This window comes from Corvus cornix, chromosome 11, assembly GCF_000738735.6.
Source record: "Corvus cornix cornix isolate S_Up_H32 chromosome 11, ASM73873v5, whole genome shotgun sequence".
NCBI lineage: Eukaryota > Metazoa > Chordata > Aves > Passeriformes > Corvidae > Corvus > Corvus cornix.
In genome coordinates, this window is record NC_046341.1 from 20,147,614 (window position 1) to 20,168,675 (window position 21,062).

Here is a 21,062-nt window from a genome sequence, read left to right on the forward strand (position 1 = left end):
GCATATAAGAGCAAACACAGGGACAAAACCCCAGCACACAGTGGCATTATCCTGAACAAGAGCAGCTGCACTGGCATTTGTCTAGGCTCTAAAGCAGCCTTCATTACAGCCATAGTCAAAGAGAAAAGGACTGTAAGTAAATCAAGAGATCTTGGGTCCTTTCATACTTCTTGTGTGCCTCCCCTTAAAAGGAAACTACTATTTCAGCCCACAATTTTCTAGTTCTCCCATCTCTGCAGCCTTTGTGGCTCTTCACAGTTTCAAGTTAGTAGTGCAGAAGATGGCATGCATATGAATAATAGTTATGAATGGTTTAATTGAAGTTAAGCAAATTAAATGAGTGCATCCTAAAGTATTTCACGTTTCTGATGTAACTCATTCATACATCTCTTATTTTGCATCTCATGACACACTGAATACCATATGCAAGCAAAGGTTAATTCAGAGGTGTGCATTTCCAGGAACAGAACTTTTGGTGAAATCTCTCATTTTCACATTTATAGTGATATAGTTGGTAGCAAAATTTGGTCTCAACTGCAGCAGAAACTTAACTTCACCCAGCTGGACCCTATGCACGTTGGCAAAGGTCCCTGTATAATCAATTATTTGGTCCTTGGAACTGTTTTTTCAGGAAATGCCTTTTTTTTTTTTTTTTAAAGAAATTGATAGCTGCTTTCAAGGTAGCCTTAATTAAGTAGACACACCTTTTTTGAGGCATCCTCTGTGAAATATGTAGAACACATTGAGAATATAAGTACAAAATATTGACCATGAAAGGGCAGGTGATTCAAATAGAGATAAGAATGCTAACCTGGTGTCTGCTGATGAACTATTTCTTCTGGATCCTGCAGGTGAATGAAGACAACGAGCCCAACTGCTCCAAACAGCAAGATGAAGGAGAACATACAGGTCAGCCTCATAATTACTGTTCTCAGATCAATCCGGTTCTCACCCAGGAAAAGAACTGCATGTGATCTCCAGGGCACTCTTCACTCATAGTCTTCGTCCTCTCATCTGGTAGAAGTCTGGTGTAATATGTCTACAAGAAGCAAAAAACCAAACCCCTAAACTTAGCATATAGGGCATTTATTTTTCCAATGCAGAATAGTAGATTTAAGTTCTCATTTAGACCAAATAACTGATTTCTCTAGTATTTCTTCTGTACAGTTAATTGCAATCACCCAGTCTATTTCTGCCCCATCAGTTTGTCTTTAATTTTACGTCCTTGATTTTAACATGTTGAAAAGATGATGTACTGTATAGTTAAAAATTGCATTTTGGGAAATACGGTCATGCCATGACTGCAATTTTCAGAGAAATCCCTCTCAATAATTTGCGTTCTTCAAGAGAAGCATGTGTCAGTTTTTGTTTTTATTTCTTACTGATTAAATATAAAAGCTATAAAGTGAGATAATGTGTGGGGAACAATAATGAAAGCCGCACCTTTGTACCAAACACAGAACTGGCAGCTGCTGCTTCACCTCTGAGAAAAACCAGTCACGCTCAAGCCGACCACCACAAGTCACCCATTGAAGAAGTTCCACAGGCAAATTGATTTCCAAGGGAAATCCTGGTCACAGTGCTTGGACCCCCTTTTACTGGCTTGCAATAAACACGAAGGAAGAGAGCAGACAAGAAGCAGGAATCTGTGCAGGAGCCACAGGCACGGCTGCCTCTCCTCCCTAGGGGCTCGCAGCGAGGCTCCGGGTCTGTTCTGCACATCCTCAACAGCGGCTCTTAGTGCAGTCCCAGAGCAGCCCTGCTCCCACAGGGGCCTTGTTGTGGGTCGTTCTAAACCCCTCACTGAGCACGGCCCTGAGGCTTTAAGGCCACGAATAGTCCTGCTGGAACCAACGTCTGTCCTCACACGATACGAAGAAGTGAAAAAGTGAAGGAGTGGCAACTAGAGAGGAAAACTATTACCAGGGCCACATGTCTTTATTAATTAAAATAAATGCTTCTGCCACAGAGCTATGCCAATCCTGCATTTTTCGGTAACACACAGAAAGGTTCATTAGAGCACAGACAGTGGAACTGTTTCCCAAAATGTAACCGGATTTCTTAGCAGCAAATTATTGAACACGAGGCTCAGCTGGAGGTCAGCAACAGGTTGCAGCGGTAGCAATAATGTTTCTTTCCTCATGTTTTACTGCAAATGTGACCTAATCTAAAGGAAAGGTTTTGAAGCTTGTCTTTTTTTACAAAGGGGATTTTAAATATGGAAAGACTGTATAACACCAGTTTGCAGGAAGGATGGAGTGTGGAGAGATGATGATTCAAAGTAGTTATGTCAGGAAAAGTCTTTAAAGATTTGTTCTTAATGTGCCTGGAATATTTGGTGTTGGGGCAATTTGTATGCTTTTCATGGTTTCCTTAGCAAGTTTTTAATTTTTAGTGTACTGGCATTCTAAATTTCTAAAATGCATCAAAGAAGAACACGAGGTGTGAAAGATGAAGTCATTTGATGAAGTCATTCTGTGACTCTGACTGATAAGGTTACTAATATTATTTAGTGGCAACGATATTTATTCAGTGTGTAAAGCCGCCAGAGCTCCAGGCCAGGAACTCTGGGGGATACTTGTATCTTAAATGAATGCAGAGCACTAAGTTCTCCCTATGCATAAGCAAACTGAGCTTTATTCTCTGTTCAAATTATGGCAGACAGTAATTGTGTATTCTTTTTTTCACTTTAAACCTTTCTCACATCTTTAAAAGTAAAACTAAAAGAAAATATCACTAAGTTTTTCAGCCCTAGCAAAGCCAGGTTGTTATAAGTCCTTGTGCAGGTCCATCTGTGCCTGTTGTGTATCTAATATGCATAGATATTTGCATTTACTACATATATTTACCTTTAGATGCCCAATACTACCTCTAAAGCACTGGGGGAGTCAGATTAGCCTTCAAAGCAACTGTGTTACAGTTCCAACCACTGCTGTTAGGGGCAAGCAGGGAACACAACCCACCCTCTCCCTGGTTCACTACAGTACTTGTTTGGCTACATAGGCAGGGGTTTGTATAAATAGGCATTTCCAACCAAATCCAATGGTGGCGAGGCTGGTACAACACCAGCCTCACACCATCATTTTGTAAATCAGTCCAGTCAGAGCTTTCTAAGAATTGTATCTCATTTCCTAACATACAGGTTTTCCTTTCTGTCACCTATTTATGCTCTCTGCATGCCCATGGGAAGCTACAACCGCAGCTTTACAGGACAGGCCTGAGGCAGGTGCCTTGCCCAAGGTTTTTCAGGAAGGCTGTGATGCTGCAGAGAGCTGGAGGGTTTCCCAGCCTCCCAGCCCTGCGCAGGTGGCAGCGCTGCCCCTCCCTGCTGGGAATGCCCCCAGCTGGTGGGACACAGAGAAGCCGAGAAATGCAGAATCATCACTTGAGAGGAGCAGCTGAAAAATATCCACCCTCAAATAACAAGGGGTTTAAATTTGCTTAGTGTTGAATTTTAAGGTCTTTTTTAATGAATTATACCCTTGAGCAAATACGGGTTTCTAAACCAATTATTATTATTAACTTAAAATGTGAAACCATTTTCCCTGGATTTGATTTGTTGAAATGTTTTCATTTGAAGTAGAGGCAGCATCAAGAAAGAATACCCCTACCCAGGTTTTAATTAGTGCACAAAATGCTACAATAGCAGTTTTTAACAGTTAAGAGTGTTTACATTATTCCACATCCTATTGAACAACTGTGTCCAGGAACACAAAACCTTTTAGGTTAGACATTACAGGCTCTTTAGGAAACCTCAATATACAACAGTAACAAAAGCTAGATGAAAGTATATATTTGAAAGAATAAAAGGCCATATGTACTTGCATAACTCTAAAGAAAGCCTGCTGCTTGTTGCCTGTAGCCACTGCATGTTTCTGCAAGCAGTGAACATAGGAGTCCGAGAAGCAAAAAGAAAGAGAACCTCTTTCCTCTCAACAAAATGACTACTCTCAACAAAACACAAATGTCAGAGATCTTTAAATTATGGGTCTAAGCTTTCCCCCTCCCTATTCTCCTGTAATTATTTTTCCAATCAGTTGACTTTAATTAACATGTCCTCTGTGAGCAAAGCTGGTGAATGGCAAGGGCTGGTTTATAGATGCTGAGCATGTGCTTCCCAAGCCCTCCCAGGCTGGTCATTGAGCAGCAGAGGAACTCTGCAAGCAGCTAGCACTGACTGATAAATGTGAACGAAGTATCCTCATTAAGGAAACATTTGAAAATACCCTTTACACTCCGATCACATCATTTTAAAGATGGATGAGGGGAAAGACCTACAAAAAACCTAAGTGCAGCTTGACCTAACTGTTTCATCAGGCAGTACTTCCTCAGGCATGCAAGGGATGCTTTGTGTGGGAGCTTTGGATTGACCCATCCAGTGTCCCGGCATCAGGAGGGCAGAATCTGGATGAATCCATACCCTTCAACTTGCACTTTGCAGTCACATACTTTAACTGTGCTCCTCACAATGGCCAATAACATATTTTTATAATTCTTAGTGTTACCCAGAGTGCAAGCAGATAAGGTTGCAAGCAGCTTCCAATCCAAACTCCATTTTCAGCTGCCCTGAACCTATTAAACAGATGGAAAGAGGTTCATTAGAATGTGCAATAATTAATTGAAACATCTAACTTTTAATTTATTCTTCCTTATTACATTCCTATGGTGGATAAAACTCCTAGGTATCAATATCTGTTTTCCTAAGCTTTCCCATTACTGTGGTATGTGAATGCCCTGCACTTGAAAGCAGCACAAATATGAGTGTGCATGGATAGTAATTAGCACTCAGCACTTTCCAGTCCAAAGACATTTATTAATCACCACAGTACTCCTATGAATTGTGAGCCGAGGAAGTATTAGCATGAGGTAGGAGAATGGGTATTGGATCATTAATGCAAGCCTTTTAAGGAAAAGGATGGTACAGTTTTAGGTAAAAAAATTCTAAATATGTTTGTGGAAAATACTTGAATATTATAGCAGAATTTTCAGGCACCAAATCTTTTCTTTACAAACGCAGAAGCAGAACAAATTTCTCCCTTCTCCCAAGCAGTATGCAAAGACCCTGCAAAGATTTATTTAAATCTTCTGACAAAAGTGGCTCTGAAACTAGTGCTATGTAGGTCTGCTTTTGGCAATCTCTGCCTGGAGGCCTAATGACCAAACACTTTCACTGCGAGCAGTCTGGTGTTATGATACTGGATCAGTCCATGAAAGACAACACCTCTGTTGTTTGATCCCTAGTCTGATGTGGGTCAGGCAGGCTGCACTCGGGGTGGTGTCTGATAGCTCATGGCTATTTGTTCATCCATGAGTTTTGCAGACATGATATTCTCTCCCTTGTCTGCTGCTAACAAGTCAGTGTGAAGAACAGCATTGATGAGATACAATCTAAGGGCATGGTGTAATCCTTAGGCAGAAACTCAGGAACTTGCCTTTGGTCCATCTAGAACTGGATCTTTCCCTAACCACATTGATGCATCAAAGGAAAGTAAAACAAAACCTTATAGAAAAGGATAAGTGGCAGGATAAGCTATCCCTTTTTCCCCAGGAAAAGGCCTGTTATCTTCAGTTGAGGTGAGTATGAGTGTAGCATATCTAAGACTGTCTTAGAAAAACATGGTAGCAGGGTACGCAGCTTTCACAGCACTGCCAACAATTGCTTACCAAGAGCCATTTGCAGAGAGCAGGAGGGACAGAGGGTCCAAGGTTGCTACAGCCCCTCATTTCTCCCTCTGGCTGCTCACAGGCAGCCACCCTGCAGAACCCAAGCTGCCTGGCCCTCTTTGTAATTGGTAGTGTGCTGTCGCTCCACTGCAGAGCTGGTGACCAGCCCAGCTAAATTAGCCTGAAGATGAAAGGCACTGGTGCCAAGACGAGACCAAAAGAGGCTTTTTACCTCTGTGGAACCAGGGGAAGGGAAGGACCAAGGTGGGCCAGAGACTCTGTAAAGTGCCTGCCCACTGCAGGACACCTTTATACTGTCCCTTCCTGAGGCTTCACTGCAAGATGCCACGGTAGCTCCCAGTGAATCAAGGAACACAGACCAACACCAGCATCAGCATTATATATTGTTGCCATATACATCAGCAAGTCAACAAAACACCCAAATTCTTTGCAAATATCCACTTATTGCTAAATTGGTCAGTTACAAATCACCTGTGAATGAATGTAAATGCCTAGTATCACACATACATGGTAAACTTAATTTCTCATGCTGTGTGAGCTTCAGCTGCCCTTCCTGCAGTTGAGAGCAGGCTGCTGGTTCAGAGCACTGCCAGAGCCTGCTGTTTATTCAAAGGAGGCAGCAGGATGTGGGTGTCTTCTGGAAGCAGAGATTCCTGCCTTTCCACCAGGCACCTTGTGTGCTGTTGGACAACCAGGTACCGAGCAGAAGAGATCAGCTTAGGCACTCCTGCAGCTCTGGTTGTGCCATTCCTGGGAGGCAAACTGGGACATCCCTCTGGTGCTGTGGAACTCTGGAGGTACCACTGCCCAGGTTCTCTGTACAGAGAAACGTGGCAGTGCACAGGCACAGCCTCAGCAGTGTCTTACCCTTGGTGGCCTGCCCCCAGTTAAAGCACACACTGGTAGGATTCCCAGTTCAGAGAGAGACACTTATTAATGCAGAAATGTTTTTCTAAATCAAGATTTGCCTGACAGCAATAAAAACTACATGTTAAATTTCAGCACTCCTGTAGCTGATCTGGGGAAATTTAACTGGAGCTGTTGGCAGCTGGGAGATGTGAGGGGTTTTTTCTTCTACTGGGTTTTGTTTTGTGTGTTCTGAAAAGGCACCATAATGAAGGACTTATTTTCTGCATTATTAAGATAATTTTACTTGTGTAATATAGTTAGAGACTAGGATAGTGATACTGGGCAATTAGCTGAATTAAGAAAAAGGGAATATTATTACTACAAGAATATATGAAAAAGATTTACTATTATTACTGATCTCTTCTAGCTCTATTAGCTGTTTCTAGGAGGTGTGTGAACAACAGCTGCGTCTCACTCTGCAGCTGAGCCAAGCATGTATTTCCTTGCTCCAAAGCTCTTACAGAGCCAAAAGGCCTTCAAACACAGGGCACTGAGTTTTCCCATCCCTCAAGTGTCCACTCTGTTTTACCCCTGACATCTAGATCAGGCTTGCTGTAACATTTTTACAGAACCAAAGACTGGATTTATAAACATTATTTGTATTCACCAGCAAAACTAACATTTTTTAGGAGCTTTACAAAAGCAGACACTGTACTAGAGGTGGAGATACTAAAAGTCATATTATTCTGTATCTGTCAGCACTTCTTGGAAATAGGAAATGCAAACGAATCCTAAGAATTATGCCCCAAATCCTCTAGCTTCTTTAGCATAGAAAGTAGGAAACTATTAATCCTGTGGCTGCTTCCATTCATCAAATATTCATCTTTGGGTGCTGTATTTTCTATCACTATATCCGTGCTCATGTATCAGTAGAGCAAAAACTTCGATTCTCCCTGAGATTTGGAAAGGACAAATTTGTTTCCAGATGATGTTTCAAATCAAAACATTTTGTCTGGCTTATATCAACTCCATATATAATCATGTTCTTCTTTGTGTAATAACAGAAAAGAAGCATTTTGGAGAAAGGTGAAATACTAACTTTAAAGTTGAAACTGTTCAAAATATCCTGCCCCCGAAACATCCCCAAAATTCTCTTCTAAAAAAGATCTGGATTCATATTTTCCCTTCATATGGGGAAAGGAATTAAACCTACTTTGATGAAATCAACAGAGAAGTTAAGGGTTTCTCCAACTCTGAAATCCTTTTAGATCAGAAGTGAAATACTTGAGTGGAGAGGGGTGGCTCAGCCTGATACCAGCTGGTGTCCTCAGGATGATGATGAACCCTTGTCCAGGTGGCTCCAGTGGGTATCTCCCAAGCCCTGCAAGATGCACAGACCAGCTCAGCAGTTTGAATCCAGGAAGGGAAAGCACACCTGCCTTGTGTGACTTCGTGCAGCGCTGCTCTGCACCCCATTTTCCCAAGAACCACTTGCAGAGGCAGGAACTGGCACTCAGGTGAATTGGACCTGCTGAGATTGGGACCAGCCCAAGGAGCTGACACCTCTTCCTCCTGCTGCCTAATTAGCCTCTCCTGCATCCCAGCTATCCTGAGTGAACATGCTGAGCTGACCACCTCTGTTACCTGCTAGCAGTGTGGCAGGAAATTAGGCAGAACTTATTGCCTATTAACAGCTCTATTGTCCAGTCACTGGTGTCATTTACACGTCTTGGCTTTCAGCATCTCTTCCAATTATGCAAAATGGGGAACTCTTGACAGGAAGAGAATCCTGAAAATTACAGGAGCCTCTTTTGCTCACCTATACGTCAACCCATATACCCAAAAGAGTGGGGACAGAGGGGTTAAGAGGCTTTCTCTTACTCTGGTGGAAACTTGTTTTGTCAGGTATCAGTAGGTCCAGTTCTACTCTCTCATATATACCAGTGTTGTCCTTTGGACCCAAAAAATGCTCAAGCCATATAATGTGCCAAAGCCTGAATTTCAGCAGAATTGCAAAAAGCTGTGTTATTGTTTTATGTGGCTGAAGTCAAGAGTGATAATGTACGACCCCTTTTTCCCATTCCAAAACCCCTGGCAAATCTGCTAAAGCTGCTCCTCTCACTTCCATCACATGTGGCAATAGAAAGCGGGCACTTCTGGTTTCCACTTTCATATACAATTTAAGACCAAAGGGGACAGCACTCAGTAAACAACCAAAATAATCCTTTCAAAGTCAAGAAGATTTCTTACCTATCTTTCTGGGTGTAAATTGTAGCAGGCATCATGTGTTACTAATCTCCTCAGTACTGCAGCAGGGCCTTAGCAAGTCAACACACACCTCTCCAAGATCCTCAAGGGGTTTTAATTCTATTCCTAAACTAAAACATAATCTCAAAAGCAGTTTGCCTTTGAAATGAAAAAAGTTTTTTTACTGTGTTTAAAATTAACATCTCACAGGAACTGCACAGTGAGAGTGTAAACAGCGAGTGTCAATAATGAACTTGTCCAGCTTTTTTCCACACTGGAGGGGAAGGCACACAATTTGCACGGCAGCCCAACCTTTCCAGGCACTGCCTGGCAGCAGGATTTATAGGGATGTTATCCCACATCCGATATTACATACAGAAATATGCTGTGTGGGGAGTACTGAACTCTTGTAAAATACAGCAGAAAGGTTCTGGTTATTCAGCTGCCCACTGCTTGTTAAAGCCTGGTCTGAAATGCTTCCCTCTCCCTCCACTTGCCTGAATCTCTCTTCTATTTAAAGTAACTCACATCTTCAAAGGGTTTTTTAGATGATTGCACTGTCGTATAACAGCTATATATTATACTCTTCTTCAGCTGTCTTGCTTAATTTGTCTATTCCATAGGTTTCCTGGGTATTTCAAATGAAAATGCCTTCTTTCAGAAGATACAATGCACCTGGAATAAGCTGGATTTCCAGGGGTACCCAACAAGTGATTACCCCAGACATCATTCTTCCTTTACATCAGTATGAAGCAATTGTAAATTTGAATTTTTCTTTTATAAATTAGTTTTTCTTTGCAGTTTTAGGTGTGTTATGATAAGGAGGAAAAGATGACAAAACTGAAAGATTTTATAAGCTGCTGATACATATGAATAAATATGTGTACGTGTGTATAAAAGGTTAGTATGTTCCTATCCATTGGGTAAAAGTTTTATTCCCATGCCACACCTCTTGATATCATGAGATTTTAAATAGTTTTTATAGCAATAACTTTGAGTGGCTTTATGTATATACATGTGTGGGGCCCTCTTCCTCAACATTATGGCTTAACTGTGCCATATGTGCCATACAGTTCATGTAATACAGTGTGGAGGTTCGTGATTCCTCAATGGTATTTCCTTTTCTAAAGGATAAAAGAATCTGAAGTGGAGATTCTGTGTCTGGGAGTCATAAGCAAGCAGAAAAAAAAGGGAAAACTCTGAAATGGTCCCTGTAACCTAGAAGTTAAAAACCTTTGTCACCAGTGAGGGTGGTTTTAATTCTGCACTTGAGGCAACAAAATACACCAAAATTTCTGTAAAAGCAGAAAGAAAAAAAGCTCCTGACTCACACTGTGTGGGTTCGTGGTGATGTTCTTCATCAGGAAGAAGAAAATAGGCCTCCTAACCTTGAAATGGCACATTTTGCTGTGGCTGTAGGGAGGGTTCCTTTATTGACTCTAGCACCTTCTGTAATGGTGTACATTTGAGTGTTCTCAGCTAATACTGCCTCTTAATCCTTCTAGCCATGATGACTAATTTGTTTCTTATTGAAATTTGCTTTCTCCCTCATCAAAGATCACCATCTGTTTACTCAAGGTGCTTTTTCACTTAGACTATGCCTGTATGTCAGAGCTGAGATATTTTCTCTTGTTCTTGATTTAGGCAGTTAAAACAAAGCAGTTAGTTGAGAAGATGTGTTCTAAAACTAGATCTACTTGGGAAACTGTTCTTTTTTGCTTTAAAATGCCTTTTCTATTTTGATTCAAAATGAAACTTTTTACCCTAGAATAAAGCAAAATGAAACAACTATTTGCATTTTAATTTGAAGTGCAATTTCTAAACAACAGGAAACAGAGTTTTTATTTTTATTCAGTCCTTGAGTTACTGCAGCATATAAAGGGAAGCTGCACTGAGTGCTGAAGGGGTAGTTGGCTGGCTGTGCAGAGGCATAGCCATGACATGCCACCATGTGCATGGGCTGGCCTGGACTGAGCCCCTGCTGCCCACACGCCTTGTGGGACCAAGGGAAGATCTGCAAACTGAGAGGTGGGTATGAGCGCAGAGAAGTATCTGGAAACTTTTCCATCACTTTAAGGAGTGAAATGGTTCCGTGTGATGGTGAGTGAGGGCAGGTGCATGTGGAAGCTGGTGGGGCTGCAGAGAGGCAGAGGTGTGACACTTGGGGTAGAGAGTGCCAGCTGCAAGGCAGTGTGAAGGAATGTTTACTGGTGTTATACTGGAGCACTGCTTATACAGGGCAGTGAACATTTGTTCTACCCTTACATTCCTTGGTTTCCAAAAGTTTTGCCTTTTGCCAAGGTCAGCTTTGGGCAAGGGGTGCAATGCCACCTGCAACTTCAGCACAGCTGTGCTTTGGACACCAGGAGGGCGCAGCTGCCGACAGAGCCACGGAGGAGACAGACACAGGCTGTGCTCGGAAACGGGGCTGTTTCATCAGGACGTGGCTGCACTGAGTGTGAGACTGGCTGGGTGCGAAAGGAAGGGCAAGGTTGTCCGTAGGTCCCATTTACACAGGGGAGAATGATGGTCACGGTACAAGGAACTTGGACTTCTACATGTGATACACTTCCAGTTCTTCCTTTCCTGCAAGCTACTCTGCACCAGAATTTCAGACACTCCACACTTGCAGCAGTCAGAGGAAACCTGTGGATATCAACTACTCAGCCTTTTAAACAGAACGCAATTTTTGATATTGAGCTGCAATGAGAATCCTGAACAGGCATGAAATCTCTTTAAAATCAGTTCTGTGATGCTGGTACAGTGGGAGAATATTACTATTTGATTTGTTACTCAGTTATTTTAAGCACATTTTGTATGATTTGTAATAAGAACAGATAAGGCAAGTAGCTGCTAGGCATACCCATGTGCTGCAAATATCGGAGATCACTAAATGTCACCAGCAAACTTCCTGTTGTTCCACTGATGGTCTCTAGGAATGGATATACTCTATTGACTCCACGCACTTGACATCAGACTTGGTTTGTAACTCCATCCCTTCTCGGCTTCTGCATTCAGTGAGGAGACAGCAGGCACGGCCTAAAACCTTCAGTCCTTTCCTCCCTCTGCTGTGATGTGGACAGGCAGAATGGTGCCTCCTCCAGGAAATGGAGCAACGGTCAAAGTATTTGTGACACAGAGGACTCCTCCTGGGGAGGAAAAAAGGCATTCTGGCATTCCTCTTCCCAGCACCATTGCTCTGACTGTACTGCTGAGACACCAGCATGCTGGTGAGTTGGGCCCAGACACTGAAGCAATAAATCTAATACAAACCAGGGATCTTTTCCTGTCTAGTGTGGGCAGCCCTGTACCACACCAGGTTATTCATCCCTTCCTTGGGCCGGCTCTCCTTTGGGCTGACAATGCTCAAGTTCTGGCTGAGGGTTCAGACAACATCACTGCAAACTCAAATATCTGCATTTGGTACTGAAATCAAGGCATTCACACTCAAAAGAATCTGGAAGGAACTACATTAAAATCTGGTTGGAACTAGATGATCTTTAAGGTCCCTTCCAAACCATTCTATGATTCTATGACTGAAGATGAAAGAAATTATTATTAGTTTATTGTAATCACTCACATTTAATGGTTCTGTAAAAGGTACTAACAGAACTGGGGTTTGACTCTAGATAGAGTGTTTTGTGAAATCCTTCTGTGCACTTTCCACTGGGAGCCATCCCACATAAATATTTTTATTAAGCTATCCAAATTTAAAATCAAGACCTTCAAAATAAAATAGTTACTGACCTTTCAGCTCATTTATAATTAAAATATGTTCTAATGTTGTTCATATAAATAATAGATAGCTGTTTTCACAGATCAATGCCTTCCCTTGCTTTTTAAGAAACATTTTGAAGTAAAATTACTACGCCTTTAATAGGAAAATTTGATGTGTTAGCAACTATGGGTTGATCTCTGTACATTTTTCAATTGTAAATTGCACTTTAAAAATACAAACAATTATTAATATTGATTTGGACTAAAATAATATTGAATTTCAATATATTTTTGGCTCTTTTATGAATTACCCTGCAGAGTCAGTGTGATTATGATGAAAGAGTATTTGCACGCTCAATTTCTTTTCAGCGAGAAATCTTAAAGAGTGCTAGTTGTGTTCAGGCTGATAAACACATGCATTCAAGGAAAATCAGGCTACCTTAAAAATCTCCACTGAAGCATAATAAATTAATATTTCATCCTATATGTGCAGCTCTTATATCATGCTAGCTGAACTTTCATTATTAACAAATACTGAGCATTTAGTTAGGATGCAGCTCAGCGCCTGAGCTCTGTTTTGGTTGTGCATCGCATGCAATTATAAAACTATGTCAATCCATCACTGCAATTTCCTACGACTAAGCAAAGAGATGAATATATTCATGTCCTAGGATGCTGTACGATACCAATAGATTTAAGTGTCATTAAACCCATGTTTCTATGCTGTGGTTGGAATGAACATTTCATAGCTCTGGTGATAGAGGGATTTGAGCTTTTCTTCTGATCTCAGCTCTAATTTCAAGGCTCGGTTGTTAATTGCTTCCTCAGGTACCCCAGCACCTCTGCAGAGGCCTCACCTCCAGGACAGCCCTTCCCCACGGCCAGGGCCGCGGCCAGCAGGGTCACTCAGCCACATGTCCTTGTCACACACACGGGAGTGGCTGGCAGGGGGGGTCTCCCAACAGCCTGCAATGCGTGGGCAGAATCATCTTGAAAACAGAAACTCTGTTCCCCAGGGAAAACAGGTGTATTGAGCCAGGACAAAACGTCAAGGTGACATTTTTGTAGAAATGGGATTTTCAGAAAAATTTAATTTCTTGGCCCCGGAAGTAGTGTTTTCATTGTGTGTGGCTGCTAAGCACTTGGAGAGCTGTGCAGCAAGCCTGGGAACTGGCAAAGGTTCACCAGGAATGTGGAGGGCTCTAGTCCTCCCCACTTCATCCAGCTCCTCTCCCTTTGCAGCTGGCACACGCCAGGAGGACAGAGAGCTGGGGACTGTTAACCTCCAGCAGCTTGCCTGGGAAGCAGCTGTTAAACTCACTTTTTGCTGAAAGTGGAACTGGAAGTGTGTAGCAGGCAGCAGCTGGGCCAGCCTTTGTTTTGATTCTCCCAGGGAAAAATGTATTTTTAAAAATTTTCGTTTTCCACATAGAAAACACTGGTTGTGCGAAAAGGGCATTTTCTTACTGAAAAACCTTCTGCTGGAGAATTCCCCAACCAGCTCTTTTTATGGAACTTACTCCCACAGACTGAAAATAACCCAAACTTGGTACCTTTCCAGCCATGTTACAAAAGCTAATGTTTTGCTAGAGTCCCTGGAGATAGAGTTGTGCTACTTATATTAAGAAAGGGGTAGTAGCCAGCTAGCAAGTGCCTGTGGGACTGGTTTGAATGCTCCTGGCCCTTAATTCAATCACAGGTAATGAATGATTAATAATAAGGCACTTAACCTTAAATAGTGTTGTAATTACTTTGATTATGGAATAAAAACCAGAAAGCATTTCTGACATTTACTATTTTTAAACCTCATTATTTTGGAGAGTGTCATTCAAGAATTTTGAACACCTGAAATCAGTAAAACAGAAAAATGAAATGCCATGTGATTTTTCTTTACCTGACTCAGGTGCTCTCTAGTGTGAATTCTCCCTTCTATGGGCTGAGCAGTAGGTAGGTGACAGCAAGTGCCCTTGAGTCCCTTCATTTCACAGATAATCTTGTTTCAACATTTTATGCTCAGATGCCCTGTTATTTTACATTGTGTTGTGGTTTTGATTAGAGCAAGTCAATTTTCATGGCCAAAATGGCTTTTTAACAAAATGATACCTCTTTGAATATGTATTCTTTGGTCATAATTTTGTGATGTAAGGGATGCTTTCCTTGACAAAGATAAATTCTGTGTCCTATATTCCCCAAACTAATATTGTGAATTTTACTATAATTTCATAATACATACATGTTGCATGGTAAATACATTGATAGAAAACACTTTTAAGGACACCAAAATGTATTGATACAAGACACTCTTAAGTGCTCCGGGAAAAAACTTCAGAAAAAAATTTGGAGCTGTATCATGTTGCTACACTAAATGCACACCATAGAACCTCTCAGCAGAGAGAAGTCTGGTTTTTAAGAAGGAAGAATGTCCTTCCTGTTTAATTTCCCTTAGGTTGATCCAGATCCTGCCCAGTCACTCCATACCTTTTAGCTAGACTAAGTTAAGATACACAACAGATTTTGTGCCTTCTCATCTCAACAAGAGTGGCCAACAGAGCCAATTCTGCAGTGCCTGCCAACAACTCACTGGGTATGGTTTAAGGAGGAGTGAGAGTGTCAGCTCTTAGGTGGTGGGCTCTGCTCACATCAGAGGGATGGGCTGCTGTAACAACACAGCTGAGCTTTACTGGGGTGTATTTCTCAAGGAAGTCCTGTCACTGTCCTGGTTTTGTTCAAGTTCACTGAAAGCAACTTCTATCTCCTTAGCAACTTTCTTTTCAGACCAATGCCTCTACTCGTCCTGGCAAGATGAAAATATCCAGAGCCTGAAATCTACACCTTTTATGTTCTGCTGTCTCATCAGATGACACTTCATGGTTGTGTGACTCCTACAGAGGAAAAACAGTGTAGGATTTGAGGAAAATACACTTTTTTAAAGTCAAGTCAGCTGCACATTATTTCTACCCCACTTGCAATTAGCAGTGTGTGAGCTGATCACTAGCACTAAGCTGTGGTTAGAACGGAAACTTCACTGTGCTGCTCTGGGTGTCACATCTTGCTGTAAAAGTTTAATTTAACAAACTCCAGAAGCTGGCAGAGGAACTCCTGTGGTTCCAAACAGCAATGTTGCAGCTCTGCAGCCCTCTTCAGGGCTAACAGTGACTAGAGTTTATGTACATGCACCACAGGGAAAATGACAGCTTTGCCCAAATACTGTCTTGCTGTGTGTGCCTAAGAGTGGCTGGACCAGTGTCAGATCCCCAAAATACTCAGGTGTAACAGAGGTGTTAAGTGCACTAGTTTAGATTTTATTCTGGCTTTTCCCAGCTTCCAGTCCATTACTTTCTCTTCCAAATCGTTAATATATTTTATTGATTGTTCCTACAGGTGAATTTTGCACCCTTTTAAGGTAGCATCGTAACTGTAATATTGCTAAATGTTGACTGCAAAACAAGCAGGACCTGAGACCTCTTCAAGCCCTTAGTTCTGGTTTAAACACACTTCCAGCACACACTGTGTGACAAAAACATTTTGGAGCCTCTTTCCCATGTAACTAAACTGTAACTACAAAATCAAAATTGCGTGTAAAATATTGGAGATGAGTAAAACAGAGTGAATTGAGAGCACCACGACTAACATAAGCAAACTGCACATCTTATGGCTAATAGTTGTGATGTATTTGTGTTTCAAGGACCTCCTCATACATAAAAAGAGCTATTTTGGTTTGCACCATTAGTGCTTCCTTCTTTGTCACCTCTATTTATCTTTTATCCATCTTGCCTCATCCTTTTTTTTCCTATTCTGTATACTGAGCAACTGTTCAGGTGTTTAATGTCAAAGCCATTAAAGGGATAACCCAGGGGACATGGGAGACTGCACACAGCAAGTGTAGGCAATGAGCAGCGGCTGTGTGGTGGAGGAATTCTCAAGCTGAGTGTGTACATGGGCTATATCTAAACTGTTCTGAAAATTATCTAAAAAAAGCAGCCTTACTGCCATAGACGTTTATCTCTAGAGGCATGCAGGCCCTCTTAAACAAAATTTAGGAGTCTATTGTTCAGGAAAATAAACAACCCCTCAAACTGAAGACCTACCTGATGTGTTGAAATGGTTGAGCCATGTCAGCAGCATCACCTGACCCTCCCTCCTGCAGCTCTTCCCAATTTAGCTGCAGGAAAACATGAAGGTGGGCAGACAGATCCCTTAATGTTAAATGAGGTTTGTATTACACACTCACATGAGTGCTCACCACTGACTAAACCAGTCAGTCCTAATGATCAACACTGTCTCTTCCCCTCACACTTAAAACAACTGCTGAACTCAAACAACCTTATCAGAGAACACACAAGATCACGAACGAGATGCTGAAGCATAGGGTAGCACAGAGTGCAACTAGAGCATGGTCCTCTCTGAACTGGGTCCTTGTTGTTTGGCTGAGGTGCCTGGGAATAACTGGAAGCTGCACCTTGCAGAATGAGAGGAAAAGGACTAGCAACTGTTTTCCTCCTACCTTGTGCTCCTGCCTGTGGATTTGCTGCCCTTCAAAACGTTATGACTAATGCATAAAGCGTTGCTCCTCTCCAGACACTCAACTTTTCACTAGCTCAAGACTTAAAAAAAAAGCCATGAATCTGTCTTTTGCTGTAGGTCTCCAGGCGTGTAACCTTTACTGTATATGCCATGCTGGCATTCGCTGTCTCGCCTGTGCTGTTTATCAGCCTCGCTTACTTGCTGTGAGTATTGCAGTCTTGCAATCCCTGAGAACCTTCTGTGTTTACTCTTTGCCATCCTCTCTCATAACTACAAAATTAAATGGGAAAAGGATCTCTTGGAGAAACAGTTCCAAAAAAGCTTAGGCAGTATTTTATGCTGAATTCTTTCCTTGGACCTTTATATATCAGTGGTGTATCTTGCAAGACACCACTGGGATTTTGAAACTAATTTTCCATCATCATTAGCAAGAAACCTATCCTCGTGTTTCTTTTCGTTAATGTCTAATACAAGACTGAGAAGAAGTGCTGAATATGTACACTCTTTTTAACTTGATGGTGCCATATGCAAATAATTAAACAAGGCACAGAAGCAATGGTTAAAAATACTACAAAACCTCCTCATTAAACTAAGCAATTATCTGCCAGAAGAGAGACATCTGAACCCTCTCCCTCCACACACGTGATAAAATCTCCACATCTTGCAGCTGCTTAATTTTTGTCCAAGAGGAGAAAAAAGATCACATTTAATTACCATCAAGGGTGAGGACAACATGGTGGGTGCATAGATGGTGACATTCAGTTGTATCTGTGAGTGAGGTGGCTACAACTTTGCACATGATCTGTCTGGATATTGCATGCAAGGGCACAGATCTATGAAAAATCAGTGGAAACATTAATTGAATTCCAGCTATGTCATGTGCTACTGTGCAAAAGAAATTATTCCTGAAACTCTAGGGCTATGATTTGCTGTTCGGTGGTGGTTTAACAAGAAGTTAATACTTGCAGCCATCTCATCCTGCATGCTGCATTACATTGGCATAATGTCTTTGAGCTGTCTTCTCACTACACTTTGGGTAGTGAAGTGAACTGAGGAAACTGATTCAGCTAAGGAACAGTGCATCAAAACAGAATGGCACCGAAAGAAAGTCATATTCATGGAGATAAATATACTTTCAGAGCACTAAACCAGATTAAATGCCTCCATGTTCTGTTCTTGCAGTACAGTTTATCTGTTTAATCACCTGCACCATTCCTGTCACTGTCATAGCTGAGATTTTCACAATCTGTAGTTGAGAAAACAATGTTGTTGTTTGCATTTTACAAAGGTAAAGCTGTGGCAGAGGAAACTGAAGAACTTGCCCACAGAAGTGGGAAATCTGGGGACAAAAAGAGGACAAGTTTGGACCTTCCACAGTTCAGGTTAGTGTTCCAGCTACTGAATCATCCTCCTTTTCCTTAGGTACTGAAGAATAGTGAAAAAAGTAGAATGTTTATTTTTGTATAAGAAAAAATTGAATATGCAAATTGGAAAATGGGAGTAGTTTTTTTTAAACTTACAACCAGAAGGTGTTTAAATCTGCCAAGAACTTCAGTCAAGCAACTGTTTTGTGCTAGCTGGGATGTAGGTTAGTGGTTTCAGCAAATACACAGATAATTAACTGAAACTCCTTTTGTTCTAGCCGACAACATAAAAGCAATGAGAGAAAGGAAAAAAAAAAATCACAGGGGAGTTCTGTGGCATCTTGCAAGGTTTCCAGTGCAATATACACAGAATTACACTGATGAGCTTTTCTAGTGCTAATGAAGGGATGCCAGACTGACAACACCAAAATCTGACGGTTTTGCTGAAAAGGAACAACATGAGAAGGAGCAGCAAAAATTCCCTTTTCCAGAAACCAGTGAATGGTTGTGAAGGGAAGGCCACAGACACTGAGTTCCTCCTCCCCTGTCATGCCCTTTCAGCAGTGGCATGGCCTGCTGCACTGGGACCCTGAGGTGGCCAAGGCAGCGGCTTCTCAGGGGTCACCAAGGCTGTGACATAGAAAAGCAGTTTGTCTGTAGGGAAGGGAATCTAGGCTGGGTAAGTGCAATATATAGCACTGCATTATCATTACTTATTATGTGCAATATATCACACATAATAGTTATGTATTACATGCAATATATAGCAAGAATATCACTGACATCCCTCTGGAATGTTCCTGCAGGTGTGTGTAGGGAGGGTTTCTGGTCAGTGAGGACTATGAGGTGAAGGGAGTTACCAGCTTGCAAACCCCTCTCTTCCTCACTCCCTCCAACAGTTGGTAATGGATTGCTAAAACACAATATTAATTTATTGCAATAGGGAAGCTTGTGGTCAGCAAGATGTGAATTAATGAGGAATCTCCCAGAAAGTAAGAAGTATCTTAACCCAGCTTCTCCCGTGATCATATGATGTTATTAGTAAAATTACTATTGTCCTTATTGTAATGGCAAATCCAAAACACATTTACTGAACAAGAAGTTTTATAACAGAAGAAGCACTGGTCTGTCTGTGAGGTGCCTAGCAAATCTTTTAGCTGAGATCCTGAGAGGTGTTTTATGTTTAGGAAGGTTAGCACTGCAGGATAGACATGGTGCTGAAACTTCTGGAGAGGGTGGGTAGGTGGATGTAAGTGTGTTTAACAGGCAGCAGCAAAAATACAAAACCACCACTGGCAAAGGAACTTGCTGAGTTATCTTGCCACAGCCTTGTTTGCCAAATAAGTTGTCTGTAAACCCTGCCATCATTAAAATTCTTCACAGTGATAACAGCACTTTCCCCAGAACATTTTGCTGAAGCTTGCAAATGGAATTATCTGCTATGACTGCTCTTTTGAGCAGTGCAAATCTTCAACAACAATCCTAAATAAACCTGTGATATAAAGTGCATGGAACACCTGTTTTTATAAATATCTCTGCAGAGGAATGCTGGAGATAGGAAGAATAAATTACAACCAAGAGAATGGCAATTTAAAACGTGCTCTAATCCTGTTTTTTCCTTGGCACTGCTCTACATTAACTTAGCTCCAGCCCCTGGAAAGGCAAAAGTCACAGCTTTTATTTACATAACTCAGAGTTTCTAAATAAGAAACAATAAAGAAGTGAAGCTTTGCAGGAAAAAGACACATAAAATATGAACAAGAAATACTACATTAGCCTCTGTGCCCAGAAAAATGCCAGTATTGGGAATAATATGCCATTTTAGCAGAGATACAAACATTATGACCTGACTGCAGTACAAACACCAGGCTCCCCACTGGGGAAATCGTATCTCTTTTCAGGTGATGGACACCAAATTACTCCCTGGTGTCTTGTTAAGAGCTCAGCGCTCAGCACCTCACCATGCACAGGACAGCTGCCTTTCTGCTTTAGGCTAGGACTGCTCCTCAGAGATCTGAAATGACTTCCCTGAGTTTGGGCGTAATCCCAGGCATGAAGTACTTCTTCATTTTATCCTAAACCACTACTGCATGTAAAAGTCCAGAGCTGAACTCAGTGCCTGGAAAGCAAAGAAAATATTTAGCATTGGCCCTTTAAGCACTCTCTGTCTTATACTTTACAGCCTGGCCTTAGCTCAGTGAAATCTGGGCTGTTTAGAAAGGACCAGAAAGCTTTGCCATGTCCCACTGCTATAACTCAGAAGACTCTGCTTCCTCTTGCAGCATGTACAGGAACTGGGAACTAGTGTTTCTCTTCCATTTCACCCTAGCCAGCTCTTCTCATTCTAATGCTGCTCATTCTGGTGAGTTTCAGGATGAAACAATTTGGGCAGTCACAAGAACCCATAAAGTTGGTCTTGGATAATGATGGTCCAGGTGTCTTACTATAGAGCAGGTGACAAAAATAATAGATCTTATCCAGAAGGAAAAGTTGTATTGTACTGTCTAAAGGAGATTCATAACTGTAACTCAGTAGAGAGGCTGTGATGCTGCTACACTGAGTTAGCCAGTATAACTTGCTGTGCTTTGCCATTGTACCTTTAAATAGGTACAGAGCAGGTATGATCAATCCAGACATGTGCCATAGAGCTCATATCATTTTCTACCTGTCTGGGAG

General features: G+C 41.6%; 1 protein-coding gene across 7 annotated transcripts in view; it reads right to left on the reverse strand.

Moving 5' to 3' along the window:
- CHST8 (carbohydrate sulfotransferase 8) overlaps window positions 1–21,062 on the reverse strand; it is a 186,719-nt gene that overhangs the window by 143,540 nt on the left and 22,117 nt on the right. For 2 of the 7 annotated variants that reach the window (XM_010396483.4, XM_019284174.3), the window contains exons 1-2: window positions 7,748–7,913; window positions 812–1,039 (exon numbers count right to left, since the gene is read on the reverse strand). In XM_010396483.4, coding sequence (XP_010394785.1) covers window positions 812–920 — 109 coding nt within the window. In that variant the 5' untranslated portion in view covers window positions 921–1,039; window positions 7,748–7,913. Of the gene's footprint in view, window positions 1–811; window positions 1,040–4,505; window positions 4,573–7,747; window positions 7,914–11,644; window positions 11,972–21,062 lie in introns of those variants that run through there. The other 5 variants (XM_039558169.1, XM_039558168.1, XM_019284175.3 and 2 more) reach the window with 4 other exon arrangements.